Below are 20,536 nucleotides of genomic sequence, written 5' to 3' on the forward strand. Positions count from 1 at the left end.
AAGGTGGGAGGTGGGCAGATTAGACAGGGTAATGACTGGTGGGATGAAGTAGAGATGTTAGTAAAAGAGAAAAGAGAGGAGTTTGGACAATACTTGCAAGGAAGCAGTGCAAATGACAGGGAGATGTATAAAAGAAAGCAGCATGAGGTCAAGAGAAAGTTGCAAAGGTTGAAAAAGAGGGCAAATGGGAGTTTGGGTGAGAGTATCATTAAATTTTAAGGGAGAATAAAAAGATGTTTTGGAAGGGGGTAAATAATGTGCATAAGACAAGAGAACAAATGGGAACATCAGTGAAGGGGGCAAGTGGGGAGGTAATAACAGGTAGTGATGAAGTAAGGAGGAGATGGAGTGAGTATTTGAAGGTTTGTTGAATGTATGATAATAGAGAGGCAGAGATATAGGGTGTTTTGATCGGGGTGGTGTGCGAAGTGAGAGGGTCAGGGAGAATGGATTGGTAAAGAGAAAAGAGGTTGTGAAAGCTTTGTGGGAGATGAAATCTGGAAAGGCTGCAGGTTTGGATGGTATTGCAGAAGAATTTATGGAAAAAAGGGGTGGCTGTGTTGCTAATTGGTTGGTAAGGATATTCACTGTATGTATGGACCATGGTGAAGTGCCTGAGGATAGGCGGAATGCATGCATAATGCCGTTGTATAAAGGCAAAGGGGATAAAGGTGAGTGTTCAAACTACAAAGGCATAAGTCTGTTGAGTATTCCTGGGAAATTATATGGGAGGGACTTGATTGAGAGGGTGAAGGCATGTACAGAGCATCAGATTGGGGAAGAGCAGTGAGGTTTCAGAAGTGGCAGAGGATGTGTGGATCAGGCGTTTGCTTTGAAGAATGCATGTGAGAAATACTTAGAAAACACATGGATTTGTATGTAGCATTTATGGATCTGGAGAAAGCATATGATAGAGTTGATAGAGATGCTCTGTAAAAAAATTTTAAGAGTATATGATGTGGGAGGTAAGTTGCTAGAAGCAGTGGAAAATTTTACCAAGGATGTAAGGTATGTTTATGAGTAGCAAGAGAGGAAAGTGATTGGTTCCCAGTGAATGTCTGTCTGTGGCAGGGGTGTGTGTTGTCCCCATGTTTTTTCTAATTTGTTTATGGATGGGATGGTCAGAGAGGTAAATGCAAGAGTTTTGGAGAGAGGGGCGAGTATGCAGTCTGCTGGGGATGAAAGGGTCTGGGAAGTGAGTCAGTCGTTGCTTGCCAATGATACAGCTCCAGTGGCAGATTCATGCGAGAAACTGCAGAAGTTGGTGACTGAGTTTGGAAAAGTGTGTGAAAGGAGAAAGTTGAGAGTAAAGGTTATTAGGTTCAGTAGGGTTGAGGTACAAGTTAATTGGGAAGTAAAGTTTGAAAGGAGAAAAATTGGAGGAAGTGCAGTTTCTTAGATATCCTCTCCATACATCCAAACCATTTCAACACACCCTCTCCTGCTCTCTCAGCCACACTCTTTTTTTTTCCACACATCTCTCTTACCCTTTCGTTACTTACTCAATCAAACTACCTCACACCACATATTGTCCTCAAATATCTCATTTCCAAAACATCCAACCTCCTCCGTACAACCCTATTCATAAACCATGCCTCGCAACCATATAATATTGTGGAACTACTATTCCTTCAAACATACCCATTTTTGCTCTCCAAGATAACATTTTCTCCTTCCACACATTTTTCATCGCTCCCAAAACCTTTGCCCCCTCCCCCACCCTGTAACTCACTTCTGCTTCCATGGTTCCATTTGCTGCTACATCCACTCCCAGATATCTAAAACACTTCACTTCCTCCAATTTTTCTCCATGCAAACTTACATCCCAATTAACTTGTCCCTCAACCCTACTGAACCTAATAACATTTACTCTCCACTTTCTCCTTTCACGCACATTTCCAAACTCAGTCACCAACTTCTGCAGTTTCTCCCTCGAATCAGCCACCAGAGCTGTATCATCGATGAACAACAACTGACTCACTTTCTAGACCCTCTCCTCCCTAACAGACTGTATACTCACTCCTCTCTCCAAAACTCTTGCATACAAATTCGCCATTTCCCACATTAGCAAGGTAGCATCAAGAACAAAGGACTGAGCCTTAGAGGAAATACCCTCACTTGGCCCCTTCTTCATTCCTTCTGTTAGAAAATTATAGATGCCACAGTGACATCACACAGCCCAGCCTCACACCCACATGTATACCAAAACTTTTGCTCAACTCTCAATTCTCACTTAAAAATGCATTTGCTTCTCCATGAAAGGTTTTTCACATCACCCAACAGTTCTCCCCCTAACCCATATATCCTTCACACATCTCATAAAGCATTCCACTTGACTCTAACAAACACTTTCTCTACATCCATAAAAGTTGCATACAGCTTTTACCTTTCGTTACATAATTTTCCGCAGTCATTCTCACCACACAAATCTGATCCACATATCCCCTACCTTTCCTAAAACTGCCTTGTTCCTCATTTACTCTGCTTTCTGTCACTTCCATTACTGATTCAATCATATCTCTTACAAACAGTTTTCCTTGTATAATAGTCATTTATTTTATCTACCTACATCTCTGACACCTGTTCCAGCTGGAACTCCCTCAAGGGGGTGGCTATGGCAATAATGTCTGCATAACGAGTGAACTCCTGGTATACTTAACAGAATTAAATCCCTATGATTGTACATACATTCTTAGCACATCTTCCTCTGAATAAAGGAACAATAATAGTTTTCATCGAATCTTCAGGTACATACATCCTACTTCCATTCTAAATTCCATATAAAATGCACCAACTCTATCACACCTCCTTCATACTTCAACATACCTGTAATCTCATCCACTCCAGGTGCCTTTCCTACCTTCAACCTTATCATTGCCAATTTTACCTCCCTTCTTGCTATAGGCCCCTACTTTTGTTTCCACACACACTTAACATTTACAATATCATACAAAACAGAATTAAAAAGTAAAGAGGTATCAAAAATATCGAAAAAAGGCCTGAAAATAATCCATTATCATTAACTCTTCTCTCCATTCCAATTGGTGGATATGTATACACAGAAACTATAACATTTGTACAAAAGATATATATTTCTGTGATAAAAAAAGTCAACCCACATGACAGATACTGCATAATAACCCAGCTCATGTACAGTACATCACGAGTATTATTATTGTCATTTTCCCCCTACAACTAGTTCTTCGCTTCAACATTATTTATCATACTTTTGCTGTATGATGTAATTTACGTTTCAGTAGTTACCTCAATGATTTATCTGTTCAAAACAAAATGAAAATATGAATACAGTCCTTCAAAAGATAGAAAGAACTATCATAAATACAGGAAAATAAATTGAATAACAGAGCTGCTCAAGCAGTAAATAAATCTTACTCTTCCCATGTTATCCTTCTCCTGGATTGCTATCTTCATTTGACGTTCTGTTTCTTTAATTCTGGCCTCTATTTCAATCTCTCCCTCTGCTGCTCGTCTTTTTAAGCTAGATGATTCATAACATAATTCTGTTGGAAAAATAAAAGTGCTCAATAGCTAATTCATAACTGATCATTGTGCATACTACATTAATAATCATTCTGCATCCATGCATTTTCCTACCTTGGGCCATACCAATTGCAAATTCAAATAAAGACAACCAATTTCAGCTAAATGGGAAAAAGGACAAATACATAGATATCTCCTGTTTTCTGTCTGTATGTAGAAAGCGACTAGAGGGGACGGGAGCGGGGAGCCAGAAATCCTCCCCTCCTTGTATTTTTTTTAACTTTCTAAAATGGAAAACAGAAGAAGGAGTCACGCGGGGAGTGCTCATCCTCCTCGAAGGCTCAGATTGGGGTGCCTAAATGTGTGTGGATGTAACCAAGATGTGAAAAAAGGAGAGATAGGTAGTATGTTTGAGGAAAGGAACCTGGATGTTTTGGCTCTGAGTGAAACGAAGCTCAAGGGTAAAGGGGAAGAGTGGTTTGGGAATGTCTTGGGAGTAAAGTCAGGGGTTAGTGAGAGGACAAGAGCAAGGGAAGAAGTAGCAGTACTCCTGAAACAGGAGTTGTGGAAGTATGTGATAGAATGTAAGAAAGTAAATTCTCGATTAATATGGGTAAAACTGAAAGTTGATGGAGAGAGATGGGTGATTATTGGTGCATATGCACCTGGGCATGAGAAGAAAGATCATGAGAGGCAAGTGTTTTGGGAGCAGCTGAATGAGTGTGTTAGTGGTTTTGATGCACGAGACCGGGTTATAGTGTTGGGTGATTTGAATGCAAAGGTGAGTAATGTGGCAGTTGAGGGAATAATTGGTATACATGGGGTGTTCAGTGTTGTAAATGGAAATGGTGAAGAGCTTGTAGATTTATGTGCTGAAAAAGGACTGATGATTGGGAATACCTGGTTTAAAAAACGAGATATACATAAGTATACTTATGTAAGTAGGAGAGATGGCCAGAGAGCGTTATTGGATTACGTGTTAATTGACAGGTGCGCGAAAGAGAGACTTTTGGATGTTAATGTGCTGAGAGGTGCAACTGGAGGGATGTCTGATCATTATCTTGTGGAGGCTAAGGTGAAGATTTGTATGGGTTTCCAGAAAAGAAGAGTGAATGTTTGGGTGAAGAGGGTGGTGAGAGTAAGTGAGCTTGGGAAGGAGACTTGTGTGAGGAAGTACCAGGAGAGACTGAGTACAGAATGGAAAAAGGTGAGAACAATGGAAGTAAGGGGAGTGGGGGAGGAATGGGATGTATTTAGGGAATCAGTGATGGATTGCGCAAAAGATGCTTGTGGCATGAGAAGAGTGGGAGGTGGGTTGATTAGAAAGGGTAGTGAGTGGTGGGATGAAGAAGTAAGAGTATTAGTGAAAGAGAAGAGAGAGGCATTTGGACGATTTTTGCAGGGAAAAAATGAAATTGTGTGGGAGATGTATAAAAGAAAGAGACAGGAGGTCAAGAGAAAGGTGCAAGAGGTGAAAAAAAGGGAGAATAAAAAGATGTTCTGGAAGGAGGTAAATAAAGTGCGTAAGACAAGTGAGCAAATGGGAACTTCAGTGAAGGGCGCAAATGGGGAGGTGATAACAAGTAGTGGTGATGTGAGAAGGAGATGGAGTGAGTATTTTGAAGGTTTGTTGAATGTGTTTGATGATAGAGTGGCAGATATAGGGTGTTTTGGTCGAGGTGGTGTGCAAAGTGCGAGGGTTAGGGAAAATGATTTGGTAAACAGAGAAGAGGTAGTAAAAGCTTTGCGGAAGATGAAAGCCGGCAAGGCAGCAGGTTTGGATGGTATTGCAGTGGAATTTATTAAAAAAGGGGGTGACTGTATTGTTGACTGGTTGGTAAGGTTATTTAATGTATGTATGACTCATGGTGAGGTGCCTGAGGATTGGCGGAATGCGTGCATAGTGCCATTGTACAAAGGCAAAGGTAATAAGAGTGAATGCTCAAATTACAGAGGTATAAGTTTGTTGAGTATTCCTGGCAAATTATATGGGAGGGTATTGATTGAGAGGGTGAAGGCATGTACAGAGCATCAGATTGGGGAAGAGCAGTGTGGTTTCAGAAGTGGTAGAGGATGTGTGGATCAGGTGTTTGCTTTGAAGAATGTATGTGAGAAATACTTAGAAAAGCAAATGGATTTGTATGTAGCATTTATGGATCTGGAGAAGGCATATGATAGAGTTGATAGAGATGCTCTGTGGAAGGTATTAAGAATATATGGTGTGGGAGGCAAGTTGTTAGAAGCAGTGAAAAGTTTTTATCGAGGATGTAAGGCATGTGTACGTGTAGGAAGAGAGGAAAGTGATTGGTTCTCAGTGAATGTAGGTTTGCGGCAGGGGTGTGTGATGTCTCCATGGTTGTTTAATTTGTTTATGGATGGGGTTGTTAGGGAGGTAAATGCAAGAGTCCTGGAAAGAGGGGCAAGTATGAGGTCTGTTGGGGATGAGAGAGCTTGGGAAGTGAGTCAGTTGTTGTTCGCTGATGATACAGCGCTGTGGCTGATTCATGTGAGAAACTGCAGAAGCTGGTGACTGAGTTTGGTAAAGTGTGTGAAAGAAGAAAGTTAAGAGTAAATGTGAATAAGAGCAAGGTTATTAGGTACAGTAGGGTTGAGGGTCAATTCAATTGGGAGGTGAGTTTGAATGGAGAAAAACTGGAGGAAGTGAAGTGTTTTAGATATCTGGGAGTGGATCTGGCAGCAGATGGAAACATGGAAGCGGAAGTGGATCATAGGGTGGGGGAGGGGGCGAAAATTCTGGGAGCCTTGAAGAATGTGTGGAAGTCGAGAACATTATCTCGGAAAGCAAAAATGGGTATGTTTGAAGGAATAGTGGTTCCAACAATGTTGTATGGTTGCGAGGCGTGGACTATGGATAGAGTTGTGCGCAGGAGGATGGATGTACTGGAAATGAGATGTTTGAGGACAATGTGTGGTGTGAGGTGGTTTGATCGAGTAAGTAACGTAATGGGTAAGAGAGATGTGTGGAAATAAAAAGAGCGTGGTTGAGAGAGCAGAAGAGGGTGTTTTGAAATGGTTTGGTCACATGGAGAGAATGGGTGAGGAAAGATTGACCAAGAGGATATATGTGTCGGAGGTGGAGGGAACGAGGAGAAGAGGGAGACCAAATTGGAGGTGGAAAGATGGAGTGAAAAAGATTTTGTGTGATCGGGGCCTGAACATGCAGGAGGGTGAAAGGAGCGCAAGGAATAGAGTGAACTGGAGCGATGTGGTATACCGCGGTTGACGTGCTGTCAGTGGATTGAATCAAGGCATGTGAAGCGTCTGGGGTAAACCATGGAAAGCTGTGTAGGTATGTATATTTGCGTGTGTGGACGTATGTATATACATGTGTATGGGGGTGGGTTGGGCCATTTCTTTCGTCTGTTTCCTTGCGCTACCTCGCAAACGCGGGAGACAGAGGCAAAAAAAAAAAAAAAAAAAAAAAAAAAATGTTTATCTTCCTGATTTATATGTTTATCTTCCTGATTTTACAATCATGTGTGCTTTATCCTAACCACATTAAATAAGAGAGTTAAAAGGGTTCCATAGAAAACGTGGGCTGTTTGCAGTGAAGCAGAGTTATCCGAAAAGAAATAAGAATGGCGGAATACATTTCATTTAAAACTTCATACATATGGCATTTAACCAGAGGCCATTCATTACAAGTTATGAGTCAGGTTAAATTCTAGATCAAAACCTTTCTACAAGTTACATGAAAATCAAAGTAAAGTCATGAGTATTATGCTACTTATTTCTTTATATGATGTAAAAGAACAATTCATGATACAAGTTTCATGGAAGACGGACAATTTTCTTCAAGTTATAAGCCAGGTTAAGTTCCAGAGTAAACCTTTTCATAAGTGATAAAAAATCAACTAGAGTTATAAGTCTTCTGTCATTCAATTGTCTGGATGCTGAGAAACAAACGTGCAAGTTTAAAAGGTTCCTGATCTAGAATTTTGAGGTTGTGACTAAGACTGATTTTGAGGTTAAAAAGTGACACCTTGTGGTGAATGGATGGACAACAATAATGAAAAATGCAGTCCCTAAATATGTGCTAAACTAAACGAGCAAACCAATAACTACTGTCAAAAGATGAGTTATTTGTGTGGAGCATGTGGTATGCCTAGATAGAATGAAGAAAGTAATGGGCACATATGAGGGATTTGGTATGGCAAGGAATGCACAGTGGGTGAAACATAATACTTTGAGGTAGTTTGGGAATGTGGAAAGAATGTAAGATGGGGAGTTTACAAGATGAGCATATGATATTAAGTAAATGGGGTTGGAGTAAGAAGAAAACCACCTAACACTCTAGGACCACTTCTTAGCCTTTAATGTCTCACCTTTAACAGGCCACTGGCAGAGGGCAAGTCTAGTGCAGAGTTTGCAGAGGCTCCTACCCAATGTTCCTACTAACTACTTCTATCTAATGCTCCTCCCTAAATGTTCCTACCTACTACTTCTATCTACTGCTCACACCATTTTCCCAAAAGGCAGGGCTAGCGCATAGCATTCACTGCTTGAAAATCTAGAGTTACGAAGAAGGCGATGCATGAGTTCAGTATTGTCCAGTTGTAATGACAAGGAGAGATTGTATGTTTGTAGACATCCATTCAACTCTGTTGCAATCACTGCACTTTCAAACATGTCCATTTTTGCCCTACCACACATTCCTCACCCACCCTATGACTCACTACAGTCTTTATGGTTCCATTCAATGCCATATCCACTCACAAAAGTGCCTGAAGCAATCAGCTTCCTACAAGTTTTCTCCATCAAACTCATCCTCTAAATAACCTGTCTCTTCACTTGCTTTTATTCACATTTACTCTCAACTCTCTACTTTCACACACTCCTAACCTCAGGCACCAGCTCCTGCAGTTTCTCGTTAAAATCTGCCAACATCACTGAGTCAAAAGAAAACAAAATAACTTATTCACCTCCCAGGTCCCCCCATCCCTTCATCCCCAAAAAGACCCTACCTGCTCTTCTTTCCAAGACCCTTGCATTCACCACCTTCCCCACCCAGCCTATAAAAAAATCAGTCTTGGTGACATGAAACACCATGCCACAGACCCACCACAGACCAACCTTCAACTGGAACCACTCGACCCCTCTCTCTATCTACTCATACACGCACACACTTGCCCTTGCTATAAACTCTTCAATGCTTCTAAAAACTTTCCTCAATACCATATATTTGCAAAACTTTCCATATAGCCACTCTTCCAACTACATCATACACTTTCTTGAGACCCATAAAAGCCACATATAAATCCTTATATTTCTCCATGTCTCTCACGCACAATCTTCAGTGCAAACACTTCATCCAAACAGCCTCTATCACTCCAGATACCACATTGTTCCACTCAGACTATTGCTCTGTGTATGCCAGTACCATCTCAATCATAACTCTCCCATTCAATTTACCAGGGAAACTCAACAAACTTATACTTCTGTAATCTGGACATTCATCTTTGTTCCAACTGCCTTTATACAAATGCACTATTTAGGCATTCTGCCAATCCTCAGGCACCTCACCATGATCCACAAATACACAAAAAATCCCAACTTATCAGTCATCAACACAATCACCCTCTTTCTTTAGAAATTCAACAGCAATACCATTTACTTCAGCTACACTGTCGGATTCTACCTTTACCAAGGTTTTCACCCCCTCTTCTCTTTTCACCAAATTATCTGCCATGACTCACTCACTTTTCATTCCTCCCTGACCCAAACACCCTAAATCTGCCATATTATCATTAATTACATTCAAAAATCTTTCTAAGTACTCCCTCCATCTCCTCTTCACCTCTTCTCAGCCTGTTACCATTTGCCCCCTTCACTGATGTTCCCAACTGTTCTCTTTTTTTCACACCATTAACCTTCTTCTATAACCTCTCTTTATTCTTCCTGAAGTTTGCTGATACTCGCTCACTTCTGCTCACATTTGTCCTCTTTTTCAGCCCTTGCATCTTCCTCTTGACTTCAAGCCATTTTCTCTTGTACAATTCCCAATCACATATACTCCTTCCTTAAAAGTGATGCCCATACATCTCCTTTTTTCATATCACACAATTACATGCACATTGGTCACTTTCTTGAGCTGGAAAAAAAATATTATACACTAATCGCTAGATAACAGCGGCCATAATTATCAACCTAATACAAACTTGCTAATGGGACAGCAAGTAGATTTACAAACCTTGATTTTGTTTGGTAAGAGCTTGCACTTGTTCGACTAATTTCTTAACTTCGTCATTGGAAGGTGAGCCTGCATTTCCATCTAACCTATCTGATATCTTCACCAATTCTCTGCTTTCCGTCTCAAGACTTTTCATCCGTCTTTCAAAGGATATCACATCACATGAGGTCCCAACTGTTACTGATGTGGTCAGTGAAAGGGTTAACAAACATCCCTTATCACTGATTTGGCTGAAAATGGGATAGCATTAATCTTAAATGTTTAAGTTCCTAAAGGTTATATTAAATAAATAGCAAAACTAGATACCACATTAAATCATTGTTAATTATAAATTACAAAGGTCCTAGATTCATTACTTTGATGATCAAAAGAACTTCACTACTTACTGGAATACAAAATTTACAAAGAAACATTTGTCCTTACAATTCTACTTCACTTTGGTGAACTTAATCGTACAGCAAACCACTCTAATGTAATATTTCTAGAAATCAATATCACATTCATTAGTCTATATTCTAATTCTAATCATGGGGGTTGGGAAGAAAGAATCCTACCTATGAGTCTCCTGACTGTTAAAGGAGACTTAAAGGGCAGGAGTACCTATCTAAGAGTCCATACAATGAGATATAGCCATAATGGTAGGGCTAGCACAAAGTGCTCACCACAAATGTTTCTTTAAGAATACCGTCCTTCCTAGCTGCCACCTGCATTACATAATTATCTATTCTTGATTCATCTGGGACTGACTTCAACCATGCCACATATTATTTCAAAAATTCCTTGAGCTTCCTGAGCAAATTTTTTATTTCTCCTGACAGTATACTGAATAGCCATCCAAGATCCCTAGTTGGGCTGTCACATACCTTCATTTAATTTCTGTATGCTCTACGGTATTCTGTCAGACTTAATCTCTTTTTCTTCCTCGCTGAAAGGCTTTCAGGTTTAACACTTTCTTCAAATACCTTCAATTTACTGTCAAGCATTGATTATCATATATCTCTCTCCTCTTCTTTCTTGGATATGGAGTTGCAGTTCTTTCAGCCTTTCATGGTAGTTCATATGTTCCATCACTTCAACTTTTTTCATGAATTCTCTGAATTCTCATTAATTTCTTTATTTTTACTTGTTCTGTTGGTGACCATACAATACAGCAGCATTCAGTTTTGCTTATATGGACATCATATATTATAATCACTCGACTTTTTAATGTTATCTTCTCAATACACTATGAAATATAATTCTCATTTATTATAGAAATCAAATCTTTTATTTGTTCTTCTATCTATGCCTTTCTCTGTTGGGCCTTAATATGTTGCCACTAAGGTATTCTTCATTGTTCAATAAGTTATTTGCTGAAATCTATCATATCACTTCTGCCCCCACTTCTACATTGCATCTACATCTTTTTGCATCTCCTTTTAATCAGGTCTGATCATTTTGTTCACTATGGTGTAATCAGCACAGCTCCTCAGATTGCTTTACTTAGATGTCAATGCCTAATATCAATAACATCAAGAGTAATGAGGCTTACACTGTTTCTTGAGGTATCCCAAACAGGCAATCTTTCTCCCCACACATACCATTTGCTAGCACTTTGAACTTTCTGTCTGTTAGAAACTCATTAATCCATCTTCCTATCTTACCCTTTAAGTTTTGTTTAGCTACTCTCTCTAGAAAGTTACATAGCTTATTCTGTCAAACACTTTTTCAAAGAAAAAAAAGACAGCATACATTTTTTTTTCAATGGATCACACTTTCACATGTCATCGTACTAAGCCAATGAGTGGGTTTGCATACTTTTTCCTAGCACAAACCCATTCTGGCCTTTGTTAATATAGCTAGTCTTGATCAGATGGTCTACAACATGTCCCTTCATCATTCTTTCAAAAACTTATATTACATGCAAAAGTCAAGCTATCTGGTCTTTATTTCAGTATGTGAATCTGTTTGCTGATGTATTTAGCCATAACATTACATATCTTCATGTCAATACAAGCAGAACTCATTTCTATGGCACATTAAGGACATGTTTTATTAAGGACATGAAAACATGGTGTTCCTTTTGAGGAGACACTTCAGTCACTGAAATAGAATCAGAACCTAATATTTTGCTTTCATATCATTGTAAATAGTATTATAACTTGCAAGCTTTAAAATATAATTTAAACATTTCATTACCACTAGAAAACAATTATGGAAAAAATATCAATTTTCCTCATCTGTTGTTATTGCAAGGGCTTAATGTTGTTCTACAAATCTGTACCACAGTTCTTGAATGTTGCTACTGCAAAATGTCTTTCCATTAAAAATCATTCTTTAGGGACCCTAGTATAACAGGGATAACTTAGAAACAATCCTGATTCATGATTATTCCGACTGACAACAAATAACCTTTCATTCACTTATGAAGAAATCAATGCATGCTATGAATTCTTACCTTCCCTGAGTAAATGAAAAGCCCACAAAAGGTAAATGTAGAGCACTAAAGGCAGCATTTGCAGGAGGAGGACAAGCATCCTGACTCCGAGCCTCTGAGTCATCGACATCAAAATTACTTGTGTCAGTCGGACTGGACACTTCTGGGATATAAGGTGCAGGGCTATCTCTTATCGTCTCCCACTCTACGCCAGAAAACCATGGATGATTCTTGAAAAGTCAAAGTTTCCATTAGCCCTGTATAAGCTGCTTAAAAAAAATGAATATATGTGACTAATCTGTAGGGTTATACACAAGCAAAAACTTCTAATCGCTAGTGTACATCTCAGAGACACATCAATATCTGGAATCAAATTTAATCAATTTAATCTAAGTAAAGACTTGACAAATGAACACTACAAAAAAACATTAGAGACTAAAGTGAGGACAGCACATACCTTGAAATCATTAATGCCATTTTTGCCTAATCGATACTCTGATGAACATATAAGTTGTCTCATAAGAGCTTTTGCCTCTTCAGTGACTTCATAGCCTAAATCGGTTGGAAAATCAAAACAATTCTGGAAAAATTCAAATTCTTCCATGTAGTTACAAAAGGAAACATACATTAAAATGGCATTTATAAACATAATTACAATATACCAATGAAGATTTCAATTTCTCTCAAAAACATAATGCAACGAGAATGAATACACAAGGCTTGAGGTGATAAAATTATCAAAATCACACAAGGCCTACGATGGTAAAATTATTGAAATCAATCATCAAAAGCTTGGGTCAAATGTCAACATATCATGATGGAGGTATACACAATATTAAAAAGCTAACCCACGAAATATGTTCCATGTCTGTTTTTGGTGACAATTTTATCCTTTCATAGTTCCACAAGATACAGGCAAAACATGCCCTAATCATGACCATCTTGAATCAAAATAATGTAGGATTCAAGAAAAAGAATGAAGAAATACAGAGTTCCTTAGATGTTTTTAAACCTGACTAGAACAGGTAGAAAGGCTATAGGAAGAAGGAAACATTAAAGAAAGGAGAGATGGAGGTATCATAAAGGTCAGTCCTCAAGTGCCCAGTTTCTATACAGAAACTAGTTCTCAAGCACACAGTTTCTATACACAAATTATGGGAAGCAGCAGGAAGGCACATGCCACTAGTCCAAGCCTTGGTGGCAGCGATACACACAAATGGCTTACATGAGGAGTTGCCAAAATAACACCAGCAAAACAGGGAGAGGTCAATATCACAGTGGACAAAGGAGGATGGCCAAAGCACGGTGATACTCTGTTAACATATGATGACAGAACATCATATATGGAAAGAAGAAAGAGGGTAAGTAACATGACAGAATGCAATGGGATACCACAGCTGATAGGATAACTTGCTCCATCGACAACAAAATCAAAGGATGTATGATTGGAAAGCAGACACGTGCCACACTTTATCAAGTGCTTTTGAGATATCAGTGGCTATAACAAATGATTCACCAAAATCCTAGAGAGAGGAGTACCACAGGTGAGTCAAATAAAAGAGATCATCATTAGTCCTTAAACCACAAAAGCTGTAATGATGATCAAAAAGAGGGGAATAGGATTCTAAGTGTCTGAGAAAGTGAAAGACAACTCTCATGTTGCAGTAACTGTATTCCCTTCCATGTTCATTTTGGTCTATATGGTATGGTAGCTAGTGACATGCCTAATTGCAGAAAATACTGTATTGTTTGCTGAGAGTGAATAGGAGTTGCAGAAGGCTGTACATAAGTTTTATGGTGTGTTTAAGTGTAAGCAACCGAAGGTAAATGTGAATAAAAGTAAGGTAATGGTGTTTGAAAAGAACACAGTGAAAGTATAGATTTTGTAAAGCACTTCAGAGTGACAGAAGAAAATGTACTAAACTGCATTATCGTTATGGAGGGAGAAAGCATGCAAAAGGTGACAGAATTTAAGTTTTTGGAGTTATCTTGTGAAAGTTTGGTGATATGGAAGGAAAGATAGGGGAGAGAGAGCAGTACTAAGTATGAGAGTCACTGGGTCCCTTAACAGAATAATGAGTGATAGAGAGTAATTATGGAAATGAAGAATGGTTTAAGGGCAAGCACAGTCTTCCCAACCCTGACCTATGCGGCCAAAACTGAGGTTGAGAATCCAGGCTATGAAAATGAGCTATATGACAGGAGTTTGTGGTATGAGTAGATGGGATGAAGAAAGAAGTAATGGGATGTATGAGAAGTATGGTATGGCTAGCAATGCAAAGGGAAGGAATTCCGAAGTGGTAGAGTGGGTAAAACATAATATTTCATGGTGATCTAGGCATAAAGAAAGAATGCAAGATGAGTTTAAAAGTAGTACGTATGATAGTCCGATTCAAAGAGATGGTGTGAGAGGAAGGTAAACTGCATCATGGGGAGATGAGAGTGGAAACGTACTGGAGAAAGAGACACGGTGGAAGAATGCATGGAATGATATATGCAAGGGAGGAATATTGTGACAGATAAGAGGACACGTTTTTGCTTTGGCCACCAACTTGATGGAATTCCAAGAGGAAGTGAATGTCAGAGATATAGACAAACAGACTGACAGACGTACAATAATAAAACAAAATCTTGTACAAAATCATCTCTAAATCATGTAATGTACAATTGATAGAAACTTTCTCATTTCTGATCCATCAGTGCAGAAAAAGAAAAAAACTGACCTTATGATTCATTATTTTTCCATAGGTTTCTACCAATGATTCTGCATAGAAAGGGGTTTCTCCAAACAGCATCTCATACATACACACACCCAACGACCACCAATCACACTCCCGACCATATCGCCCCTGGCCATCTTCCATTGCCTGAGATTGTAAAGAAAAAATTAGTCATAGTAAGCATGGATGCACAAGACAAAATAATCAACAAACTTAGAAAGTAATGATTTATCACTGAAATGAATTCCTCAGGTTATCAATTTAATAAAGCCACAAGCATTCCCATACTCTACAAGGAAAAATGAGAAATTTTCAAGTAATTAATTTGAACTGCAAGTAGAGAAATCAAAATGTAAGATACATGATGATAATTTCAAATCACAGAGGGAATAACTTCATGAATCACTTGTGTGACACTTATATAACTGGCAATAAAACTCACTCAAAATTTGGACAGGTCATAAAATATTAGTGGCAATCTAGAACATTAAACTATTATCTTCTTGCAGCCTCTGGAGCTGGTATATCCATTACCAAGCCTGACAGACAGTCCATACAGAGTTTGGGGAGAAAGTAGAAGGCACCTGGTGTACTCATTAGAAATCTTACTCATAAGTCTTGAGCTACGTTAAGTCCCATGCTATGTTATTTCTAAAATACAATTTTTCTAATTCCCATTCAAAGGAGTTACCACTGCTATTACCGGATAATATTTAACACAACTTCTCCAATACTTCATTGACATATGTTGGTAACTACAAAACAGCAACATGGTGGAAGGATAAAGATCTGCAATAATAACCCATGGAGACCAAGGTTTGATCCTGCAGGTCATTTGGGTTAAAAAGAGGCTTTGTTCACAACGTATATTCAGAGCTGATGCTCATTGTCATGTGCAAGTCCTCAGCTAAGTTCTCTTTTCACCAAGTAAAATGCCACCTAATTCAGTGGTAGATAGCATAAAAGCATCCCTGGGGCCTTAAACATAGCATTTCATGGGTTTACCTCTAATACCGAGTACTAACAACATGCAAAGGAAACAAACATTCTCTCTAACTTAACAAAGTCATTCTTTTACAATATAACCCTTGCAGCTATCTTTATAATAACAGAGGTTCAACTCTCTAACACTGAACACTAACAATAAGCAATGAGAAATTCGTTACATAAACAGAAAATATAACCCTAAACCCAAAACCTACCAATAAACCAGACAAGAATATATGGAAATCAGCATTCCAAATTATTCCACTTAGTATTTCATGACAGACAAAATACTTGTTAAGTTTAGGTCAAGATACATTCGCTTAACCTAGTAGCTCCATTCTATTTACTATTAAGCCATTATGTTGGTTTCAGCACCAAGCTCATTCTCTCCATTCTTTTTGTTTTATTGTTCTGTATGGCTTCTTTGTATATTAGCCAGAGGAAAACAAGTAATCAAAGATAAGGTGTAACAATCAAACTAAATCCACACAATGATCTACATTCCAAATACTGACCTTGATGAGTAAGGAGTGAGCAGAGGACAACATTCAAGAAGTCCATCTTCAATGCTATGCAACATTTAAATAATTTCAGACACACTTATATGTTCAGAAACTTTAGGCACCAAAGGTCAGATGAAGTTAAAAAATAAATACATGAGAAAGGCATACTGTTCACTGGAATTGTTAAAATATAAATATATATGTATACAGATGGGTCTGGAAATAGTGACACCTGATGCATGAAAATCAATATAGGCAAGAACCTAAAAACTTCCATCTTGTGATCATAAAATGAACAATGATGATACAATGTGAACCCAACTGGCTGTCCCATAGACAAATAATGTCACACTGCCCAAACACCCAAGTTACACTGTCTATCATGTAAGTACTCTGCCAGAATTCACTAAGTAAAGATGTAACAGCTGCTACTTGCATAATTCTACATTTGCACCCATGTATCCCTGCATGTACTCTGCCTAAGCTTCCAGTATAGTACCCTTTAAGGAGTGTAATCCCACTCCCTTCAAATAAAAAGGAAGACCTCTAATATGAAAGAAAAGGTGAAAATGCTTGATGATTTTCAGCATGATTCCAGTACATCTGCTGTTTCTTTCAAATCATATTTCTGATACTTGGTGAATGGTACAGCACTTTGAATCTTCTCCATATACTTTCCAATAGATCTCTATGGTTAGTTCTTAATGAGTTCTTCCACTAAAATAATTACATACGAAAAATTATGAAGAAAAAAAGGCGGTGCATTCATATGTAAGGTGAGCGACAATCGTTCAGTTCAAAATAATCTTTCTCTTTAGTATGTCCCTGCTAATTCATCCACTAAAATTTAGTTACATGTAAAAAAAATAACAAAAAAGAGGCAAGTGATCACTCATTTCGGTTCAAAACACTCATCATTTACTTGGTGAATGACAGGGTCAATTATATTCTCTATATAATTTTTCTTCACAAGTCTCTTCATTAGGTTTTGCCTAATTCATGTAGTGCTACTCGAGCATATATTCAAAAACATACAAGAAAATTTAAACAGCTTTTCTTAGGGTCATGACTGCTCTGCCATTCATATGATTTATCACACACTTGTTAAAAAATATGGTATACTGCATATATCTTATATTTTTTCAAAATGATTCTCTTTAGCAAGTTCTTGGCTAATTCATAATCTAAAAATGGATTGCATAATAAAAGAATTAATGGGAAAATGGGTGGTGCATTCACTGACACGAGTGATTAGTTTAAAACACTAATCATCTACTCAGTGAAAGATAGGATATTTGTATATAGTTTTACAGTTGTGTAGGTCTTACACAAGTGTTTTCAGCAGCTTCTTCCCAAATAACTAGAGATATATTCTGAAAACTAAAGGAAAAATCTACCTTGTCTTTCCTTAGGTCCCAATCATTCTACTTTTCAAAAGATTTATCTTACAATTAGTGAATGACAAGGTAAACTGCATTTAATCATTTATCACTTCAACACAGTTCTCTTTAGTAGATTCTTAATTAGTTTAAGTGTTAAACATTAATCAAATATTAAGAAATATAATGGAATGATGGGTGGCCTACATTCATCAAGAAGTGACTCACTGATCATTTGGTAGAAAAAATCACCTTTTACTTAGTGAATGATACGGTTATGGTGTCTTCTACTTTTCACAGATATACCCTCTAATTCATCCACATCAATCATACTCTTCATATGTCCTTCTAACATACTCCTCTTCCTACCATACCTCTCCTTATCATATTTTTTAATGATCAACCCTACCCAAACCATGTATAGTTCTCAAACATTTCATATTCAGCACATTCACCCTCTTCTTTATACATATCTATCTAAGACCCACACATTGCATCCATACAACATCAATGGGAATACTATACCATCAAACATATCCATCTTTACCCTAAAGACAGTGAGTTCTCAATGCATCCAAGACCTTTGCCCCCTCACCCACCCTGTGACTCATGGTTCCCATGGTTCCAATCACTGCTGTATCCACTCTAAGATATCTAAAATGCTCCACTTCCTCCAAGTTTTCTCCATTCAAGTCTCAGTTAAATGTAATATCCTTGTATTTATTCACATTTACTCTCAACTTTTTCCTTTCACTCACTCTCCCAAACTGAGAAACTAGCTTTTGTATTTTTTCACTCATATTTGCCATCATCAAACAACAACAGATTCACCTTCCAAGCCTCTCTTCCCTAACAGACTGCATACCTGCTCCTATCTCCACGACCCTTGCATTCATCTCCCTCACCACCCATCCATTAACAAATTAAACAGCCATGATGAAATCCCACATACCTACCACAAAGCCACCTTCAACTGGAACCAATTACATTTCTCTCTTCTTATTCTCCACCTATGTACTCTGATAAAAACTTTTCACTGCTTCTAGCAGCTTTGCTTTCACACCCTCCATAGCATCTTTATCAATCCTACAATCTTTTGAATGATCTACAAATGCCACATGCAAGTTCTTCTCTTCATGTATTTCTCATACACAATCTTTAAATAAACATCTGATCCACACACCCTCTTCCACTCCTGAAACCACATTATTCCTCCCTAAGCTGAACCTCTGTGCCTGCCACCACCCTTTCAATCACAACTTTCTCATACAACTGACCAGGTAAACTCAACTAACTAACATACACCACTGTAATTTTAACATTCACTTTCATTCCCCTTGCTTCTACACAGTGGCACTAAACAGGCATTCTGCCATCTATCAAGAACCTCACCACAAGCCATGCACACAATATTGGGAAATTCTAAATATCCAATCAACACCACAATCGCCCCTTTCTTATGAAATCACTATACAATCCCATCCAATTCATACACTTTGCTGCAAGGTTTTCACCACCTCTCTTTTCATCAAAACACTTTCCATGACTCTCACTTCAATACTTGTTCATCCAAAACATCTTAAATATGCCACCCAATTATCAAATGAATTCAATAATGCTTCAAAATACACCATCTCCTCTTCACCTCAATTCTACCTATTACCATTTCCCCTCTTCACTGATGTTTCCAGTTGTTCATTTGTTTTCCTGACAGTACCAACATCCTTCTAAAACATCTTATTTTTCCTGAAGTCTGCAGATTCTCACAAACCCTAACTCTTGTTTGTCCTCTCAGTCAGCCCAACCCTTCCTTTTAACTTCCTACCACTTTCTCTTGTACATCTAACAATCAATTGCACTCCCACATTTCTCATTTCTATTTCACGAGGCAACTTGAATTCCTCTTCCCACAACTCAGTACCCTTTCTTACCAGTCCACCTCCCACCTACATCCCAAACTCTTCTTTTGTACATGTCAATAATGCCTCCCCGAATACCTCCCATTCCTCACCAACCCCCATAGTTTATTCAATCTCACCTTTCACTATTCTTCACTCAATCTCTCCTGCTACCTCTTCTTACAAGCCTCCTTTCCAAGCTCACTCACTTATGCAGCCATCTTCTCAATCATATAATTAGCCCTTTACCTAAAGCCTTTACACAAACACTCATTCCCGTCTACAAAAAGTAATGACCCGACATCCTAACAACTGTCCCTCTTAGCAAATTCACACCTATGGGTCTCTTAATTAGTATGTAATCCAATAATGCCCCCCTTTACCACCAACTTTCCTAATAACCCTTTTTTCATACCTGACTGCCATTTCCCGCATCAGTAATGTAGTGCCAAGAACAGATGAATAAAGGCCACATCTGCTCACATCCATTCTCTAGCTAGTCATGTGTAATGCACTGAAACCACAGCTCCCTATCCACAACCAGGCCCCACAAACCTTTCCAAGGTTTACCTTGGATGCTTCACATGCCCTGGTTTAGTCCAATGACAGCATGTACACCCCAGTATACCACATCATTTCAATTCACTCTATCCTATGCATGTGTTTCACCCTCCAGCATGTTCAGGCTTTGATCCCTCAAAATCTTTTACACTCCATCCTTCCATCTCCAATTTGGTGTCCCTGTTCTCCTTGTTCCTTCCATTTCTAACAAATATATCCTCTTTGTTAAGCTTTCATCACTCATTCTCTTCATACGTCCAAACCATTTTACCATGCCCTCTTCAGCTTTTTCAATCACACTCTTTTTATTAACACCTCTCTCTCAACCTTACATAATTTACTTGATAAAACCACCTCACA

At 38.4% G+C, this 20,536-nt stretch overlaps 1 protein-coding gene across 11 annotated transcripts in view; it reads right to left on the reverse strand.

Moving 5' to 3' along the window:
- gek (serine/threonine-protein kinase gek) overlaps window positions 1-20,536 on the reverse strand; it is a 266,032-nt gene that overhangs the window by 116,208 nt on the left and 129,288 nt on the right. For all 11 annotated transcript variants that reach the window (XR_011714432.1, XR_011714433.1, XM_071676518.1 and 8 more), the window contains 5 exons: window positions 14,852-14,995; window positions 12,586-12,708; window positions 12,150-12,358; window positions 9,713-9,942; window positions 3,394-3,521 (listed from right to left, as the gene is read on the reverse strand). Coding sequence is in view for 9 of the 11 variants with exons in the window: in XM_071676518.1 (XP_071532619.1) it covers window positions 3,394-3,521; window positions 9,713-9,942; window positions 12,150-12,358; window positions 12,586-12,708; window positions 14,852-14,995 (834 nt within the window). In the remaining 2 variants the exon portion in view is untranslated. The remainder of the gene's footprint in view (window positions 1-3,393; window positions 3,522-9,712; window positions 9,943-12,149; window positions 12,359-12,585; window positions 12,709-14,851; window positions 14,996-20,536) is intronic.

This window comes from Panulirus ornatus, chromosome 23 (genome assembly GCF_036320965.1).
Source record: "Panulirus ornatus isolate Po-2019 chromosome 23, ASM3632096v1, whole genome shotgun sequence".
Taxonomy (NCBI): Eukaryota; Metazoa; Arthropoda; class Malacostraca; order Decapoda; family Palinuridae; genus Panulirus; species Panulirus ornatus.